At 37.0% G+C, this 19,250-nt stretch overlaps 1 protein-coding gene, 1 long non-coding RNA gene and 1 pseudogene across 4 annotated transcripts; 2 read left to right on the top strand and 1 right to left on the bottom strand.

Moving 5' to 3' along the window:
- Positions 1–1,669: 1,669 nt before the first annotated feature.
- Positions 1,670–8,433, bottom strand: LOC148693669 (UPF0481 protein At3g47200-like; annotated as a pseudogene).
- A 2,310-nt stretch (positions 8,434–10,743) lies between these two features.
- Positions 10,744–11,996, top strand: LOC148693668 (uncharacterized). The gene is made up of 2 exons (XR_015952074.1): positions 10,744–11,625; positions 11,730–11,996. It is a non-coding gene; the product is annotated as an uncharacterized LOC148693668 (long non-coding RNA).
- A 2,021-nt stretch (positions 11,997–14,017) lies between these two features.
- On the top strand, positions 14,018–18,999 carry LOC137728867 (mediator of RNA polymerase II transcription subunit 19a). Of its 3 annotated transcripts, XM_068467655.2 has the most exons (8): positions 14,018–14,562; positions 15,619–15,685; positions 16,081–16,370; positions 16,502–16,726; positions 16,949–17,008; positions 17,169–17,308; positions 17,885–17,955; positions 18,379–18,999. In XM_068467655.2, the coding sequence occupies exons 2-6, from the start codon at positions 15,655–15,657 to the stop codon at positions 17,217–17,219; spliced, it is 657 nt and encodes a 218-aa protein (XP_068323756.2). In that variant the 5' UTR covers positions 14,018–14,562; positions 15,619–15,654; the 3' UTR covers positions 17,220–17,308; positions 17,885–17,955; positions 18,379–18,999. The 3 variants fall into 3 exon arrangements, with proteins under 3 accessions (XP_068323756.2, XP_068323755.2, XP_068323757.2); XM_068467654.2 differs by lacking the exon at positions 18,379–18,999 and having other exon boundaries at positions 17,885–18,100; XM_068467656.2 differs by lacking the exon at positions 18,379–18,999 and having other exon boundaries at positions 14,022–14,562; positions 16,949–17,003; positions 17,885–18,100.
- Positions 19,000–19,250: the final 251 nt, after the last annotated feature.

Here is a 19,250-nt window from a genome sequence, read left to right as displayed (position 1 = left end):
AAACATTCCAACAACTCAAACTTGAATTGTATGAACGTTTAGGCACTCTTTTCTTCCTCGTTGTTGTAGCACAAGGTCTAAGGTGAGCTTTGGGGATTATGTGAAGTGTTTTGGAGGGATGGGAAGTGGTTGGATAGTGGCTGCAATGGAGGAGAAAAACTGCACAGAAATGGAAGGGGATTTGCGGCACTAGGGTTGTGTTTGTGTTATGTGAAGTGTTGTGAATGGAATCATGAGATGGTGAATGGAATGCAAGGGTATTTATAGGAGGAGTGGAGATGTATATGGCTGTTTGTTTAAGGTGTTTGTGGCTGCAATGATGAAGAGTTAGAGCTGGAAATGAAAGGGAAAGCTGGAAAGGTAAATGAAATGCACGACATAGAATGAATGGTGCTGTTTTTGTATGTGAATGCATGCTGGAATTAAAAGGGAAAGCTGGAAAGGTGATGAAATGCACGGCACAAAATGGTTGTTGGTGTGTGAATGCATGTGTTGAATGATTAAAGTGTATGTGGGTGAATATGTAGCTGAAAATGCATGTGAATGCATGCTGGAAATGCAATGTGAAGTCACGGCAAAGGGTGAAGTGGATGTGAAATGGGAGTGCATGTGTGTGAATGTGATGAAAATGCATGTGATGCATGGCAAAGGGCTTTGTTTATGTGTTGGCATGGGAATTTCTGGTTCTAAGGCTTTGTTTGCTTGGGCTAGGCCCTTTGTTTTATGTTCTAAAGTGCACACAAAGCTTCAATTTTGTCCAACACTTTGGCTCCAAGCATAAGCTATCCATTCTTGGCCCAAAAATGCTCCAAAAGGCTCCAAAATGCACTTCTTTGCTCCTTTAGCCCTTAGAACCTGAAATCATACGAAAATGACTTAAAACACTTAAAGAACTAAGAAACAACAACATAAATGCACGAAAACAAGCTAAGTAAGTCGCCTAAATATGTTCCTATCAAAAATCTTAGCGGAAATCTATTCAAAAAATAGTACGTTCGGATAATGACACGTGGCGTGACGAGATTGTTTAAAAATCCTATCCGAAATTAAAACTATTTTTTTTTAATAAAAAAATTATTTAATATTTTAAATGGACTGGGTGCCAGCGCATTTTGTAGGGGTGGAGATCGTTTGTGCCAGCGTATTTTTAGACTGGGTGCCAGCACATTTTTTTTGGGGTGGAGATGCTTTGGCCTATTACTGTTCATTAGGGTCTATTACTGTTCACTGAAGTGGATAAATGAGCTGGGTGCTGGCGCAAAGTCTTAGGGCTGGAGTTGCTCTGAGGGACGCATAGAGCAAAACCACCTTTTTACTGTGAAAAAAAGCATAAAAAATGGCACAGAAAGAAGCATTTGGAGGGCGTTTTCGTCCGCACACTGTCCGTGAACAGTGCACCGGCGTTTGGGTTTTAGTATAGACATAATGTTAGGAGTCTCTAGTCTTTAGTGTCAATTTCAATGGTTTCATTTTGATGTTCTTGGATGCAAAATTACCAAGACTGCAAGACTCCATAAAATATAAATTTTTTAATTAAAAATTAAAGGTAAAATACACTCTAGATTCATATTTGAAAGCTAAATACTACACACCATCCAAACATATCAGAAATCAGTTAATGGCAAATCAACAAAGAAAAATGATGCAAAATCAAATTAATTGTAACAAATCAAATCCCATAGACATTCCCCTGTGAATCATCAGATGCACATATGGCTAAAACGGTTTGGATTCCGGTGAGTAGTAAGGCAATTAAAACAGCTGAGGCTGACATAAAAGACCAAGGGGTATCAAAATACTTCAACATAAAACTTGCCCATCGCACGTTCCAAACATTACTGCAGTGCTCATTCACATCCTTGAATAATTGCAGTAAGTAACTCGCCTTGATGTTGAAAGGCGAGTCTTGTTAGTATATAAGTTGTTGAGCTGATTAGTAAATGTTACAAGTTTGTTATGTGTGTTGTCTCAGCTCATAGGCTGAGCTATTGTGTAAAACTGTGATGTGTTGATTAAGTCTCATAGGGCTTATCATTTGACAAGTGTCTTGATCTTAAGATAGGTTGTAATGGTTGGTTGAGATTGAATAGAGGATATGTCTCTCTCTCTCTCTTCTAACAGTTAAATGACTCTTCGAGCTACACTGCTAAAAAAAAGAGAAATACAATGATAGTTGTTTCAGAGAATGTGCTCTGTGTGTTTTCCTCTCTCTGATTTCATCTTCTCAACTTTACAAAATATTGCTCTGGAACTCTGTTAGATTGTTTTGTGTAGTTGCGTTTCTGATTTCGAACATGGCCTCAGAGCCGAGTTCGATCTAAAACTTCTGGGCGTTGTTTCTACGAGTGGGTGAGCTCGGATTCACAGCAAAAGCTTATTGCAGTGATTTGAGTGTCTAGTATGGCTGGATCTGGAGGAGGAGATCTTCGGGCTCCAGTTTTCAATGGCGAGAATTTTGATTTCTGGCAAATCAAAATGAAGACCATCTTTCGCTCGTATGAGCTGTGGAATATGGTGGAGAGTGGGTACAGAGCTCCGATGAAGGAGGAGGAACTCACAGAGGCGGAGAGGAAGCTGCTGCGTGAGAATGTCGTTAAGGATGCTAGAGCACTGGGTATTATTCAAGGTGCAGTTTCGGATCAAATTTTCCCGAGGATCGCAACTCAGGAAAGTGCGAAGGCTGCGTGGGACATTCTGAAACAAGAGTTCGTTGGTGATAAACAAGTAAGATCCGTGAAACTCCAAGGTCTTAGGCGAGATTTTGAATACACTCGCATGAATGATAGTGAATCTCTTTCTGTGTATATTGCTAAATTGTTTGATCTGATTAATCAAATGAAGAGCTATGGTGAGGATCTGAGTAATCAAAGAATTGTTCAGAAATTGTTAATTAGTTTACCTAAATCCTATGATAGTATTGCAGCTGTGATAGAGAATACTAAGGATTTAGACACCATAGATGCACAGGATGTTGTAGCTATTTTGAAGGGGTATGAACAAAGGTTGGATAGGCATGGAGAGAGTAGTATGGAGAAAGCATTCACTAGTTTGAAACTTATCCCGAAGTCTAATAGATTCAGTGGTCAGCCAAACAGTAACAAATATCACAAGAATTTTAAGCCAAAAGAGAAGCAATGGAGTAACAAGGGTGATTGGAGTAATAAAGGTGGATTCACTGTGAAGAATGAGGCAAACAACACTGGGGATAAGTGTAAATTCTGTGATAAACTTCACTATGGAGAGTGTTGGCTTAAAAACAAAGTCAAGTGTCACAAGTGCAACAAAATTGGGCATATTGCAAGGTATTGTAATATGAACAAGGCTGTGCAGCATGTGAACTTTGCTAATCAGGTTGACGAAACTGGAAATTTGTTTTATGCAAATCATTCTGGAGAAGTGAGGAAGATAAGTGATGAATGGTATATAGATAGTGGATGTAGTAATCATATGACATCCAGAGAAGACCTACTTGTTGATATTGATAGGAAAGTGAAAGCCAAAGTCCAAGTTGGCACTGGAGTTTTGGTTGAAGTTGAAGGGAAGGGTACACTGATCATTGAAACTGTAAAGGGTCGAAGATATATAAAAGAAGTTATGTTAGTACCTGGTCTTGCAGAAAATCTGTTAAGTGTGGGACAAATGACTGAGCACGGTTACTTTCTTTTATTTGGAGATTACAAAGTGGATGTGTTTGATGATAGATCCTTACAAAATCTGGTGGTCAGTGTGAAGCAGAAAGGAAATAGGTGTTTTCCTTTATTTCTCAACACAAACAAGGAGCTTGCATTGAGGACAAATGTGCAGGAGTGTGTTAGAATTTGGCACAAGAGGTTTGGTCACTTAAATTTCAGAAGTCTCAAACTGTTACAGAGTCAAGAGATGGTTTTGGGGCTGCCTGAAATCCAAGACAGTGAAACTGTGTGTCAAAGTTGTGCACTGGGGAAAAATCACAGGGAACCATTTCCCAAAGAATCAATGTGGAGAGCAAAGGAACCACTTGAGCTAATACACTCAGATGTGTGTGGTCCCATGCAAACATCAAGTTTGAGTGGCAATCGATACTTCATTACATTTATAGATGACTATTCAAGAATGTGCTGGGTATACTTCTTGAGAAACAAATCTGAGGCTTTCTATGTGTTTAAGAAATTTAAAGCCATGGTTGAGCTTCAAAGTGGATATCATGTTAAGAAGCTAAGAACAGATAGAGGAGGAGAGTTCAACTCAAACGAGTTTGGAAAATTCTGTGAAGACTTGGGGATAGAAAGACAGCTCACAATTGCATACTCTCCACAGCAAAATGGAGTAGCAGAAAGGAAAAACAGGACAATTGTGGAGATGGCAAAATGCATGATCTTTGAGAAAGAACTTCCATACAGTCTCTGGTGTGAAGCAGTAAACACATCTGTTTATCTGCTAAACAGAAGTCCTACAAAAGCAGTGAAGAACACTACACCTTTTGAGAAGTTTAGTGGAAGAAAACCTGGGGTTAAACACTTGAAAGTGTTTGGTTCAGTTTGTTATTCACTTATTCCAGGGAATCTAAGACACAAATTAGAAGAAACAAGTGTCATGGGTGTTTTCATTGGATATGGCACTTGTGAAAAGGGGTATAGGATATTGAATCCTTTAACTCAAAAGGTTCTGTTATCTCGAGATGTAATTTTTGATGAGAATGGTAAATGGGACTGGGAGAAAAACAAAGTCAAGGAAGTTTGTATTCCTTTATCTGCAGCTGAATCTTCAGAGTTTGATAGAATTGATGAGTTGACTGATGTTCATGCACAAAAAGAATCTGATGGGTCTCCAATTCAAGCTGGAAGTCCTTTAGTTACTGATATTTGTGAGTCAAGTAGTTCACTGATCTCACCTCAGTATGATAATACTCCACTAAGGTATAGGAACTTGAGTGAGATCTATGAGAGGTGTCACTTATGTATTGTTGAACCTGAATCATTTGATGAAGCTACACAGGATGCAGCTTGGAAAAAGGCAATGCAGGATGAAATGAATATGATTGAGAAAAATCAGACATGGGAGTTGGTGAGAAGACCTTCAAATAAGCCTGTGATTGGGGTAAAATGGGTGTATAAAACAAAGCTGAATTTGGATGGAACAGTGCAGAAGAACAAGGCTAGACTTGTTGCAAAAGGCTATGCACAAAAGCCTGGGATTGATTTTAATGAGACTTTTGCACCTGTTGCAAGGTTAGACACTGTTAGAACTCTGATTGCACTGGCAGCAAAGAATAAATGGAAGTTATTTCAACTAGATGTGAAGTCAGCTTTTCTAAATGGAGTATTAGAAGAGGAAGTATATGTTGAACAGCCAGATGGGTTTGTGGTGCAAGGAGAGGAAGAAAAGGTTTACAGATTACATAAAGCCTTGTATGGTCTAAAACAGGCACCTAGGGCCTGGTATGGTGAAATAGATTCATATCTAATGCTCTGTGGATTTAAGAAAAGCATCAGTGAGGCAACTCTGTACACCAAGTACAAGGGAGACACAGATTTGATCATAGTATCCATCTATGTCGATGACATTATATACACTGGAAACTGTCAAGAGTTAATGGATGGTTTTAAAGCTGAGATGATGCATAAGTATGAGATGACAGATCTTGGTCTGTTACATCATTTTCTTGGAATGGGAGTGATCCAAACTGAGGAGTGCATCTTCATTCATCAAAGAAATTATGCCTTATCTCTTCTGAAGAAATTCGGATTACAGAATTGCAAATCAGTACATACTCCTTTGGTTTCAAGTGATAAACTGAGAAAAGAAGATGGAAGTGGAAATGCAGATGAAGCTCAGTATAGACAGATTGTAGGTAGTCTGCTGTATCTCACAGCAACTAGACCTGATATAATGTATGCTGCCTGTCTCTTAGCTCGGTTTATGCATTGCCCCACTAACAAGCACTATGGAACAGCAAAGAGAGTATTGAGATATGTTCAAGGAACTCTCGACTTCGGGTTGGAATACAAGAAAGGTGAAGGAACACTCTTAATGGGATACTGTGACAGTGACTGGAGTGGCTCAGAGGATGATATGAAAAGCACGTCCGGGTATGCCTTTACATTTGGAAATGGGATTTTCTCTTGGTCTTCAGTCAAGCAACAATGTGTTGCATTATCAACAGCTGAAGCAGAGTATATCAGTGCTTCTGAAGCAACAGCACAGGCTACTTGGTTGAGATTTGTTCTAGAGGATTTTGGTGAAATGCAAACTGTTGCAACACCAATAAATTGTGACAATACATCAGCCATAGCCATCACCAAGAATCCCATCTTTCATCAGAAAACCAAGCATATAAACAGAAGATATCACTTCATAAAGGAAGCATTGCAGCAAGGAGTAATTGATTTAATTTACTGTCCTACTAAGGAGCAACTAGCAGATATCTTTACAAAAGCATTGGCAAAGGAGCAGTTCACTTATTTGAGAAATCTTCTTGGGGTGAAATCAGTTCACAACTTAAAGGGGAGTGTTAGTATATAAGTTGTTGAGCTGATTAGTAAATGTTACAAGTTTGTTATGTGTGTTGTCTCAGCTCATAGGCTGAGCTATTGTGTAAAACTGTGATGTGTTGATTAAGTCTCATAGGGCTTATCATTTGACAAGTGTCTTGATCTTAAGATAGGTTGTAATGGTTGATTGAGATTGAATAGAGGATATGTCTCTCTCTCTCTCTTCTAACAGTTAAATGACTCTTCGAGCTACACTGCTAAAAAAAAGAGAAATACAATGATAGTTGTTTCAGAGAATGTGCTCTGTGTGTTTTCCTCTCTCTGATTTCATCTTCTCAACTTTACAAAATATTGCTCTGGAACTCTGTTAGATTGTTTTGTGTAGTTGCGTTTCTGATTTCTAACAAGTCTTTGCCAAGATTTGTGAAGAAATGAGTGACCTCCTCATCGGATCCAAGATAATTCTCGATAATGTTCCTGTCACAAAGGAAGGTCGTATCCGCAGGCGTGCCGATGAGGCAGTTCATGAATACAGCAAAAGTGGTTATGTGCTTGTGGCAATGATTATAACATTATTCAAATGCAACGAAATTCAGGAGTAGATGGACACGGAAATCGTCCACTGTTATCTGCGGAACTTCTAGCACTCCGTTGCCGAATCTGATATCTTTGAAGCTGGTTGCTTCCCCTTTCTTAAACTTAATTCCCGCTTGATGAAGCTTTTTCACTGATCGGATCAATTCAACTGACTCAAAAGGATTTTCTTGAGGAGGATCTGGAATATCGGAGATAAAAGTCAAGCGAAGTAAATCGAGTAGATGTACTCCTTTTAGATTAAAATATTTCTTCAAGTCTTCATCAGATCTTTGTGCCACTGCGAATTTGAAGAATTTCAAAGAAGCTTTGCCAATGGATGAGTCATCAGAATCCTTCCTTGAAGGTTTCGATTTATTAAATAACATTTCAAGAACGAAGAAAAGAATTTGGTTCTCTTGCCGAAGAAGGTCTAGCATGAGCTTAGGCAGTAACCAATTCAAGTTAAAGATGGCGTCGTCCTGATCAACGCATGGATCTCTTTCTGATAAACGTTCAACTCTGAAGAAGATTTCGATAATGAAGAGACCATCTAGTACCATCATCTGAACGAGCTCGCTTTTGCTCAAGTTGAGGGTCTCAGAATAGCACCTTCGCATGTCTTCCTCCTGAAAATCTACAAGCTGCAAGTAATCAGCAAGTGTAGGGCCAGTTGATGGTGTTCGAGCAAGTAAGTCGCGAAGATATCTCCATTTGTGTTGCTGCATCATCTTCAGATCTGGCTTGCCGTGGTGATATGGGCCAATGGAGACTATATGCGGGTGGTAGGTCTGGCTGTTGACTTCGACCAACCATTGGGGTACTTTGAAGATGCAGCAAGAACTCATACCAGCTGATGGACGAAGTAGCCAATCTGTTTTCTCGACTGACTTGAGACTTTCCTCCATTGACGACGTCAGCTGAGTTATAGTAATAGCGTCCGGGGATGCCATTTGAACGACCACATCCCCATCTCTACCTCCATTGTTTGCTGTTGATAAACTTGAGCTTGATGTTGATGGTGAGGTCATTGTTGCTATGTGTATTTTTACTAAAATTAAAGAGAAGTAGTGCTTGTGAAGTTGTCGAATCGAAAAAATTTAAAAAGTACGATTTTTCAAGTCTCGTAAAGAAGAACTTTACGAAAACGCAGAAAAGAAAGCCTTGAGAAGAAGATAACACCGACAGATGCAGTACTATTGCAGCTGGGGCAATTCAAATATCGCAAAAATTTGGGTTTAATTTGAACGGCTGACAAACCGAGGTTAGGGTGAAACCGACTCACAATAAAACTGGACTCCGGGTCTCAAAGACCCGTATAATTCACAAGTAAAACTTGAGAATTTTTGGGAAGAACTTGAATTTTAAAATTTTCAGTCAAAGCTCGATAGATCAGAGGTGTTTTAGACAGAAAAGCTAACAATTCGGTTAGCAGGTGATGCTGGTTCGATTGGATATGTGTGGTGGCTGTACATCAGGGAAAGGGGAAGTGGAGCTGGCGGTAGGGCCGGTTTTAAGATTTTTGAGGTTGGAGGCGATACTAAAATATGTGCCCTAACTTCATATAAGATTTGTTTTTACATGTAAGACTTCGATAAAATTATACTTAAGAAAACACTTCAAACTCAATAATTTTGAAACATAGAAAAATTATTTTATTTTATAATGAGAGAAGGGAACCAAAAACCCTCGAGTTTACAAGTAGATAGATAATAAGTTTTGTTTACCTTCTATATGAACTTTTAAAGTGGTTTTATATAAATCATGATGTGTTTTTTCTCATTTACTAACCTTGTCAATATAGGACTAAAAAAAAAAAAATATGTTTTCGAGTCAATAATTGATATGTATAAGCAATGAATGAGCACTAAATTAAATATATTGGTGACACGTCGTATGATTTGTAAATTTGGTCTACGCATTACTCTTTGTTGAATGTTAGACTTGAATTGGAACAAATGTTTTAAAATTGTAACTCACATAGCTACTAGCTATTAATTAAAAAGAAATTAACAACCAAATAGAAATTTGTAAAAATTGAAAATAATAAACATGCACATAGCATTTCAAACTCAGGACCTCTCAATAATTTTAAACAACAAAAATCATTGCTTCTGAAACATCTTGATCTTTTAGCCAAATTTCGTAAATCTAAACGCTTAGGAAAAGAAATTCATAAAAGCTGGAAAGTAAAATAACACACTGTTTTGAACTCAAGACTTTCTCGTTAGTTTAACAAGATAAAGCACCACTTAAGGTCAAACTTTTTGATCATGTGGCCAAATTTTATAAATTTATACTCTAATGAGAAGAAATTTGTAAAAATTAGAAAGTAAACAGACACACATGATGTTTTTGAACCCATGACCTCTTCATTAATTTCAAACACCAAAAAATGATTCTAGTTAAATTTCTTTGTCATTTAACCAAATTTAAAAAATTTATACTCTTATGAAAACATGTATCAATATACTATAATAATTTTAGTGCTCCCAATTTTTTTTGGGCCCTGGATGGTTACCCAGCCCGCATTGGGTCTGGGCTGGCCCGGTTGGCTGAAGTGGGACAGAGGAGTCTCAGGCAGCGGCTCAACCGCAACAGCAGCTGGTGGTGCAGAACTTCGCCAATGATGCTGGTTGGATTGGTATGTCAAGGATCATCCTCGTCCTCCTCTGCAAGCTCGACGTCCTCCTCTTCAAGTTTGAGACTTTTAGCTTCAGTGAGTCTATGCATCTTAGATTTCTTATGCTGCTTGTATTTCACATGAAATGGAAAGGGTTCGAAGGTGTTTTCTTTGTTTCCAAGCATCAAGTTTTACAAAAATTAGCGGCCCATTTGCTTGTTTTCTCCATTTCCCCTTCATTTAGATGGTGATTTTGTTTGAATGCAGAAAGATTTGTATTTTGTAATGTGGGTTTTGAGTTTTGTTCCAAAATATGACCCCAACCTATTATTTTTTTTGAATAAAAATTTATTATTACTAAGAAGATGGGGAGAATTCAAAACTATTAGGAGAGAAAAGTTTCGCATCTGAAATGCATAGGTGAAAATCCAATACTCTATCCACTAGAATATTTAACCACATGCAAAAAATACAATCGACAACCCGGCTAATCCCAACCCTTTATTCCATCTTTGTTTAAAATTTTATCCGATTTATAAAATCAAATTGTGTATTATAGATCGTACTATAATTTTTTTGTTTCGTGCCAAAAACCCAAAGTTTATCAGTTTTTTCGTGTCTCTGTATGCCGGAAATTTTGATTGTGGTTTATGCATGTGTCGTGTAATCAGTTCTTGCCGAGATGTATTAAAGGAAGAAGATTTCCAACGATAACAATGCTGAGCCGACTGAATTTGAAGAGTCGGTTGCTCAAGTAAGTGATGCAGCTGTTTACTGTGATTTTTAGTTACTTTGTTGTTGTAGTTTTGGGTTTTGATCATGTGTTCTCTATCCGTGCACTGTTTGATCGTTTATGTTCAGCGCAAGTCGCTGTTGGAGGTGATCAAGGAGATAGTATTATCCCATCTTACTAAAAATTGCCCCCCACATGTAAGGATTTTTGTTTTAAGCCCGATTTTTGAAACTTTGATTCAAGGTAATGGCAATTATGGTTATTGAATGCTAAACTGTGTTTGATAGGCTTATGAAGTTTGAGTTTGTACTTCCTGTCATTTAGTAATAATTGAAGCTAATATAAAAGCTTATATTCATCTTTGGTTACGCGTTGATGATATGATTTATATTGAATTTGAGCATTTTCCATGTTGCTGGTAATGTAAAATAAACTCACAATTTGTATGACCGGCATTATTTCGTTGTAGGCCTGGTACATTGGTGATCGTACTTGTTGAGTTGCTGAAAAGAAAACGAGGAAAATGAAACTTAGAAGCAGATTTTCATCTTGAATTTGGTGAGGATGCTGAAAAAGAGTATGAGTTGATAAGAAATTCTCAACAACGTCTTTTTCTCAGATTAGCATGGATGCAAGTATTTTTTCTCAGCTTAGTACTGTTGCGCCGTTACATAGTGCAATTGGAGGGAAATGGTATGATGCATATGGTATACTTTCTGCTTTATGTCTTTTGTTTTCCTTTTCTCCCATGTTTAATTGTGTACTTTCAGCTTAATGTATAAACCTTGCTTACCTAACTACACAACACCTTACCTGAAGAAACCGATATGACTTGGCTTTGTGCAGTAGAAAGGTGATGTGGGAAATTTAGTGAATTCGGACGAGCATAATCGTTTTGTATCCATATGTTTATCAGCTTATGTCTATGCACATAACAGGTCATAATTGGTCATGCTCAAACCACGATTGCAGCAGCAGTTTGTTGAATTATGACCTTTTATGTGCATAGAAAATGCTATGCTTATTGACTATCGAAGAAGGGGTAATCATGCTCTTTCTTCTCCATTTGCAATGCCTTTAATGCTTCTCTTGCATCTTCTTGGATCGTATTTGTAGCATATATACATGTTCTTTGCGCCTTGTAAAGTCAAGTACAGAGGATGTTATGCTTATTGACTATCGAAGAAGTTGTAGTTAGTAGCCGGACTTGCACCAATAAACATACGGTACGATATGCTCTCCGTGTGTGGTTTTTACATATTTCATTTGTCTAATCGTACAAGCAATATTTCCATACGCACCTGCCTAACTTGGACTTTCTATTTTGCAGATAGAGACACTCTTGGTAATTGATCTTGGATGTTAGATGTTTGCTTTGAAGAGAGCCAAGGAACTAATACTACCATGGTTTTGTCTAGTGCTTCAGGGCTTATGTAAATTTTTTGTGTTGAAACGTTTGTTACATCCTTCGAACGTGCCTTTATTCCGCATGAGGGGTTGCAGATTTTTGGATAATACTGGAGAAATTTTAGAACTGTATCTGTTAGTCCATGTATTGTTCGACAAAGTTATGCTAGTCTTATGATAGTTTGTGATACTCTTGCTTTGGATGATTACTTATGATATGTTATCAATATGTATAAAATCCTAAACCTAGTGATGGCCCAGAAGCTGCCACGTGGCAGTGAGAAATAAAATAAATAAAATTTTAAAAACTCATATAAAATAGGGGAAAATAAGAAAGAAAAAAAAAATTTCCAAAAGTTGCAACGGACTCACGTTGCAGGGTGCTTGTCATTTTGATGCAAAAAACTCGAGAAAAGTTGTATCAACGAATCTTAAGTTGCCACGTAGCACATATTGATAAATTACTATATAAGGTGTAAAATTCATATAAAATCATAGAAAAATCGAAAAAAAAAAAATGTTCTAAAAGTTGCCATGAACTCCATGAACCGTGCTCATCGAGAAATGAGCACAAAACCTCGATTACGAGTTGAAATGATATAGGAGAAGTTCACAACAACATTGAGTTTTTGGTGTTTGTCACGTTACATGATACACTTGTACATGTTTCATGATTTTTTGCTTGATTGTACCTCCTTGGCCGATTACATTTTCACGTTATTGATCTGGTAAAAGACATTGCATTCTCAGTCACATACAAATTGACAGAATATTTTTCGCATTTGTAAATTAATTATTATGAATTTTATTATTTTTTAACTATCCCTAAAACATTGCTCATGGGGTTTCTACAGTTTAAGTAATCCAAACAACGATGTATTCATCGTCAAAGCGTAGAGGATGTGATCACGAGCGCTGGCATAATTTTTTTACATTTTCACACTTGTAAATTAATTAGCTTGATATATTAATACCTTACATATTGTTAAATACACCCATATACTTAATACACCTCACATTTGTTTTTTATTTTTTATTTTTTTTATTAAAACTTATCTTAATACACCCCCACATAGTTTCCTATAATACAATAACACCCCACATTCTCAACATACACTTTATATTTTCTACGCAAAAGATACATCTCGCACTCTTTACATCTTAAGTGCAAATAATAATAATACATAATGTCATCTAAGGCACCTTTGATGTGAAGTTGAAGACCGGTGTAATACCATAAATTTTCTAATTTCTATTGGAGTGAATCAAATTAAAGATTTCATTGATAAACCTTTGCATCGTGGATACTTTACGATGTTATATATAACTAATCGAAAGACTTAATTTGACTTTCGTGTTCAAGCAGGTTTATACGATTTGAATTTGGAACTATATACCTTATCCAAAATGGTTCATGAGATTGACATAACTCCTCACTTTGGTCTTTGAGATTTAAAATCGATAAAAGTGGTCCCTGAGGTTGTCTACATTGTGGGAAATCTCTATTAAATTAAGGGAAGTATTATTGGCACTCGAAAAATCTCATTCTACACACCTCATAAATGTATTTTTTTTTCTTAATATAGAAAGTTTAGAGTGTAGAATGAGATTTTTGGAGTATTAATAACAATTTCCTAAATTAAAGGTATTTTTGTCAAATCAATTCCTTACATAAACTTGTGGTTTCTTCAATTTAACACCTTTTTTTTTTGGGTACGGAATGACAAAAATTGTTGACAGTGGACAATCTTAAGGATCACTTCTATCGATTTCTTATAAGGTCGAAAGTGTCATTGCATATTAAGATATATAAGTCATTTAATATTAAATTTTAAAGTGAAGTGTATTCAGCATTATGTATGTGAAGTGCCTTATAAGAAATCTTGTAAAACAACGTCGTTTTAAGACACTTCGGTTCGGTTTGGTTTTTAAACCTTTGAAATCGAAACTGAACCAAAACTTTTCGGTTCGATTTTTTGTTCATTCGGTTTTTTCGATCTTGGTTCTGTATTCGGTTTTTTTTTTTTCTTTCAGTTTTTGGTTTTTTGAACCCATCTTGGATGTATAAAGTGTATTCATGTTTCTGTCGTTCTTTCTCCAATTCCAAATCCAAAATTGTCTCACAAAAAAAGGCAAAAAAAGGGTCCAAAAGTGGTCCAAAACTATTATTAAAAAAAAAAAAAAAAAAAAAAAAAAAAAATTTCCCAAGTGAGAGGGAGCCTGGAAATAGAAATCGAAACCCCTCCTCCTATTCCAAGAGTCCAAACCCTAGTTTTAGTTTTATATATAAATCATTAGATTTTAGATTACAGAGACTCCTCTCTCTCTCTCTCACCACTCTGGTCCTCTGTGTTCCCCACCACCTTCATACAGACCAATACTCGACTTTCTCTCTCCTTCGCTCTTCTCGAACCTTCTCGATCTGCAAAAGCCCTAACTTGACAATTTCGACAATTTCAGCTCCCACTCCTCCCAAACTCCAAACCCCAGCAGATTGGGAATCCCCTAATTTGCTTCCATTCGCAGGTCAATTACAATTCCCCGCACAATTAACCCTATTCGTGTTCTGCTGGGCGTTTTGGTTCTTCGACCTCTGTTCGTCAATCACTCAATTGGGGCTTGGACTTTTGGTACTTGGGCAGCTTTCGAAGTGTTGAGCAACCGCAGGAGGAAGAAGGAGCGAGCTGGAATTACGATTTTGCCCTCGTGGTCTGGGTCACTACTAGTTCGAGAGCAATTCGGGGTCCATGTCAGAGGTCTGCTTTTTGTTTTACCCTTTTTCCCTCTCTTTCTCTCTCTTACTGGTTTCAAAGCATTGAATTTCTGTTTCTTTCTATCGGTTCTGTTTGTTGTTTGTTGAAAGATTTGCTTTTGGGTTATCCTGAAAAGTTGCGGGATTTCGTTGTGTCTTTATCGGTAGTTTCAGCAAGAATGGAGATTTATTGACTAGGGCAAGAGAGAATAAAGAAAGGAGAAATCTTTGAAGAATAAGCTTAGCCTTGTGAGAAAAGATTAGCATTTTATATCCGAGTGGCAAAAATGTGGCGGTATTCACGACGTTTAGTTAAGAAAATATGGCGTTCAAATTTGTGTCAGTGGTAGTGAAATTGAAACCTTGTCGCGTACTTAGCTGCTTGCCCTAGTTCAGTTACAACAGCGGTGTGTGTAGAGTTATTAGTGATAGTCATAAGAATTGGCGCTGCTTGTTGAATCTATAGTAGGAAGAACCAAGCAAAATCTTTGTTGGATTAGCAAATGGAGTATTCCGAGTTCTTTTGTGGACACCGGCAACCTTGTTGAGTAGTCAACATTAATTTTTTCAGTGTTTTCTTTTGAGTTTTGTAAGAGCATCCCCTGTACTAATTTGCGGGACTGTTTTATTTTGGGTCTCTGGGAGAGAAATAAGAATAGGAAGCTCGGTATTATATACTTTGGCTTGCTTATGAGTCATGCACACGGTTTAGTGTGCAGTGCTTTTTTCCCCTCCCGAGTTAACCCTTTTGGGTATTAGATATTTGAGTGGCTTCGATAGAAGGTGAAGTACTAGGTATGTTCTGAATTACACAGGAAAAAAAGATGTCTCTTGGATCACACAAGGTTACTTAGGAATACCTTGTCCTGGACTTTGCAGCACTTTGTCTGGATATATTATACTCAGACATTATTGTACTTATTGGAGAAAAACTTTGAACATGTTCTTTATTGGAGAAATTTTTTTAAGATGTTCCCTTTTTATATTTTGGATTTTTATGACTCATTGCAGTATTTATGGTTTGTCAAAACTCATGTTTTATTTGTATGTGACGTCACAGTTGTTAGTGCTCCACCACTTCATGAGACATTGACCCATGGATCCTGAAGGAACGAAGTTTGGACGAGGTAGAATGTTTTTTCAATAAAGTGTTCCGTTACAAATTTATTCACGTTCCCTTGGTTGAATTTTTATTGGTAGTTAATTACATATTTAACAGAAGTATTCATAGCTGAAGCACTCTTCAAAACCTCATTTATTCATGTATAGTACCAGATTTTGAACTTATCAAGAGAGCCATGTGGTCTCTATCCACCCTGCCCTATCTGGTTCTTGGATGAGATACCAGTACATATTTAAAATTTAATTTCGGATATTCTAAATTTCATAATAACTCTCTCTTAAGATATACTTATTTCAATCTACTGATAATTCAAGTCTTTTGCTTCTATAATGTCACTGGATGCATATTTTGATATTTAAGAGCATTTTATCTTATCTGATGAAATTTTGTTGGATATAGGACCGAAGGAGTTGACTGGTGCTGTAGATCTCATAAGTCACTACAAGTTACTTCCCCACCACGAGTTTTTCTGCAAGCGACCACTTCCAGTATCAATATCAGACACACACTATCTTCACAATGTGGTTGGAGACACAGAAATCAGAAAAGGAGAGGGGATGCAGTTCGATCAACTTATTCAGAGTACATCATATCCCCGGGATACAAAACCACGCATACAGCCTTTTGAACTAGATACTCTCAGAGAGGCTTTCCATCTTAGAGAAACGGCTCCTATTGATCTACCACTCGTGAGACTTTCTTACTTGTATTGGATGATAGTCTGTTATTTATCTTCTTTTCCAATAGATATGTGGTCCTGCAAAAACGTTTTCCTTTCCAGATTCTCATTGTAATTGATATCTTGTTTTGTCTTCTATAGGCGGATAAGGGGACTCCAACTATTGCAGGGAAATCAAAGAGCGAGTCTAAAGACAAGGAGAAGAAACACAAAAAGCACAAGGACAGGGACAAAGAGAAGGATAAAGAGCACAAGAAGCATAAACACCGTCATAAAGATCGAAGCAAAGATAAAGACAAGGATAAGAAGAAGGATAAAAGTGGGCATCATGATCCGTCCGGTGATCACTCAAAGAAACATGAAAAGGTTAGAAAATGGTACACTCATACCGTTAAATTTGAAAAGAATGAATGTGAAATTTTTATCCAAATAACTCTGATATGTCTGGAGTCATGAACCGCCATTGTTTGTCATGCAATCTAATTCCAGTTTTTTCGTTCACCAACACCATATTTTTTGTTTTTTCAAATTTAGTTGAATATTCATAGGGATTTACAGGCTTTAGTTTTGTTACTTGTATAATGACAGAAAAGGAAACACGATGGAGATGAAGACCTTAATGATGTCCACAGACACAAAAAAAGTAAGGTAATATAAAAATGAAACTTTTTGTTTGGAATTATACTTTTGTATCTCCAATCCTTCCTTTAATGTTTTGCTTGGGATCTGCATAATATGCCCACTATTTTTGTATAGCTCCTTTGCATCTACATTTAACCAAGGTCTCTGTTTCTCACTAACTTTTCAGCATAAGAGTTCAAAACTTGATGAAGTGGGTGCAATCAAGGTAGCTGGTTGAAACGAGGGGATATTTTAGTAATTTTGTTTTCTTCAAAAGGTTGTCATTCAGTCTGGAGGGGTCTTACACTTGATTTTGTATTTCTTGAGGTACACACCTTTACGTTTTCTGTATATTTTGATTAAGATACTCTGTACGTTTAGCTTCTGCATTGCACTGTCACTATTTTATTTCTTTCCTCTTCACAAACTGATGGGTCAACTACTCATTTTTATTCACACTTGATAGGGCTTTATGTTCTCTGTAATATGCGATCAGTTGAGGTTGGCATGGAAATAAGGATGTATAAATATGAAGGCAAGTTAAAGAATGAGTTAAAGGGATTTATTTAGTTTTAGGAAGTTAGATGTAGTACTAGTAGTTTGTCAAACGCAATGCACGTTTGCACTCTTCACCTCATCTTTATGGTAAAAACAATATTCATTTCTTGTGTTGTTGAAAAATATGCATTTGGGGACTGCCAAGAGTTTGGGTTTAATGTAGTTCTGTAGGCTTTTTAGGTTCTTATAAGTACTCTGTATGCGCAGATCTGGGTTAAAACAATTACGCTATGCCAAAACCTCCACTCTCTTGTTTGACCAACTTGCTGTTTTTAATAGGCTTATGTGTAGTATTGTATTGTTGCCATGGAACTTAGATGCATGATACTTTTGGTTTATGTGCAGAATAACTTCTGAACTGACTAAAGAATGTGAAGAAGGTGAATTCACCTGCTGAAAAAATATGGGGATTAAAGGTAAGAGTTAGTGAAAGTGAACTTCCTTGTATAATAACAATGATCTAATATGACTTCCAGTAGTTTGCAAAAAAAACTATTCTGTTTTCATGGCACATTGATATGTATGTCCGCGGTTTTACGATATTTTTAGCATTTTTTAGAAGTCCAGAATTTATAATTTGTGAGGGAGAGTTTGTAGCTTCCAGTTATAGGAAAAATAGGTTTAGGAAGAGAGTGTATATATGATTTCTTTCGTTCGTTCCTGTTATGTTGTATTAGTGGCTAACATCACTGCTGATCCAAAAACATCTAACATCTTGGATTATGTCTGTTCTCACCTGACTTCTAATTAGTATCAGTGAAATATTCTTTTTGCAAAAAAGGATAGACTGATGATTTGTATTCTGAGACGATCATTATTCCTGCTGTTGTATTTTGCAGTGTGAATGACATCATTCTTCTATGCTGCTATCTCATGATGGGAACCTTTCTTGGTCATCTTTGTTTTAGGTTCCCTATCAATATGTTTTTGGGTTTGTTTTGTAAATAGCGTATATTGAGAGAGATTATTTTCTAGTATCATGCATCCCTCCAAGATCGCAACTTGGAAGCAAGGCGTTATAAGCTAGTGTTGTGTGATTAATTGGGGAAACCATTTCTGTCAGTACCTGGTTTTACTAAACCGTCATGAGAGAGAAGCCTCTCTAGACATATGCTAGTGGGAAAGGAAGAGAAAATGGTCTATACCTTCTTTCTGGAAAAATTTAGTCACTTTACTCTGGTCTTCATCTAGATCATTTGGAGTTTCATACTATAACTCAGGTATAAATTGGGAGGATACTCAGGCTAGTTATCAAAAGGATATTGGGAGGGTTGTTAGGGGAAGAAAACTTCTCTCTGCAGGATGACGTCGATAACCATCTTAACTTTAAAGGATTGCCCGAATATTGCGCTGTGGGGAATTATTTTTTCTTTTAATCTTCAGCCTCTTCACATGTTCAACATATGTATCTTACTAACCAACTGCTGAGAATATAATTCGTTTGTGTTCTGCGTTCTGCTGATTCCTTTTGAACGGGCGGCTTTCTGGGATTTTTATGCCGACTTACTCTCTTGAATTGTTGAATGCACCTCATTGTATGCCCACTTGTGAAGTTTATCGATCCGATTAAATATCGATGACATAATGATCGTATAGACAACGCTGAATACGGGCGGCATAATAATAAATTGATCATTTCAGCATTTAAAATTTGAAAATGACATCAGTGACAAGGGGATGGAGGGGAGAAATGAATAGGGATAAGGTGCAA

This window comes from Pyrus communis, chromosome 10, assembly GCF_041283825.1.
Source record: "Pyrus communis isolate YQ-2024b chromosome 10, ASM4128382v1, whole genome shotgun sequence".
NCBI classification, from domain to species: Eukaryota; Viridiplantae; Streptophyta; class Magnoliopsida; order Rosales; family Rosaceae; genus Pyrus; species Pyrus communis.
This window is presented reverse-complemented; position numbering and strand designations above follow the sequence as displayed.

Bases quoted from the DNA above. Each gene is read 5' to 3' on its own strand.
- LOC137728867 (XM_068467655.2), top strand. From the start codon at position 15,655: ATGGATCCTGAAGGAACGAAGTTTGGACGAG. The intron at 15,686-16,080 runs GTAGAATGTTTT...TGTTGGATATAG, and splicing joins AGGAACGAAGTTTGGACGAG to GACCGAAGGAGTTGACTGGT. The intron at 16,727-16,948 runs GTTAGAAAATGG...GTATAATGACAG, and splicing joins ACTCAAAGAAACATGAAAAG to AAAAGGAAACACGATGGAGA.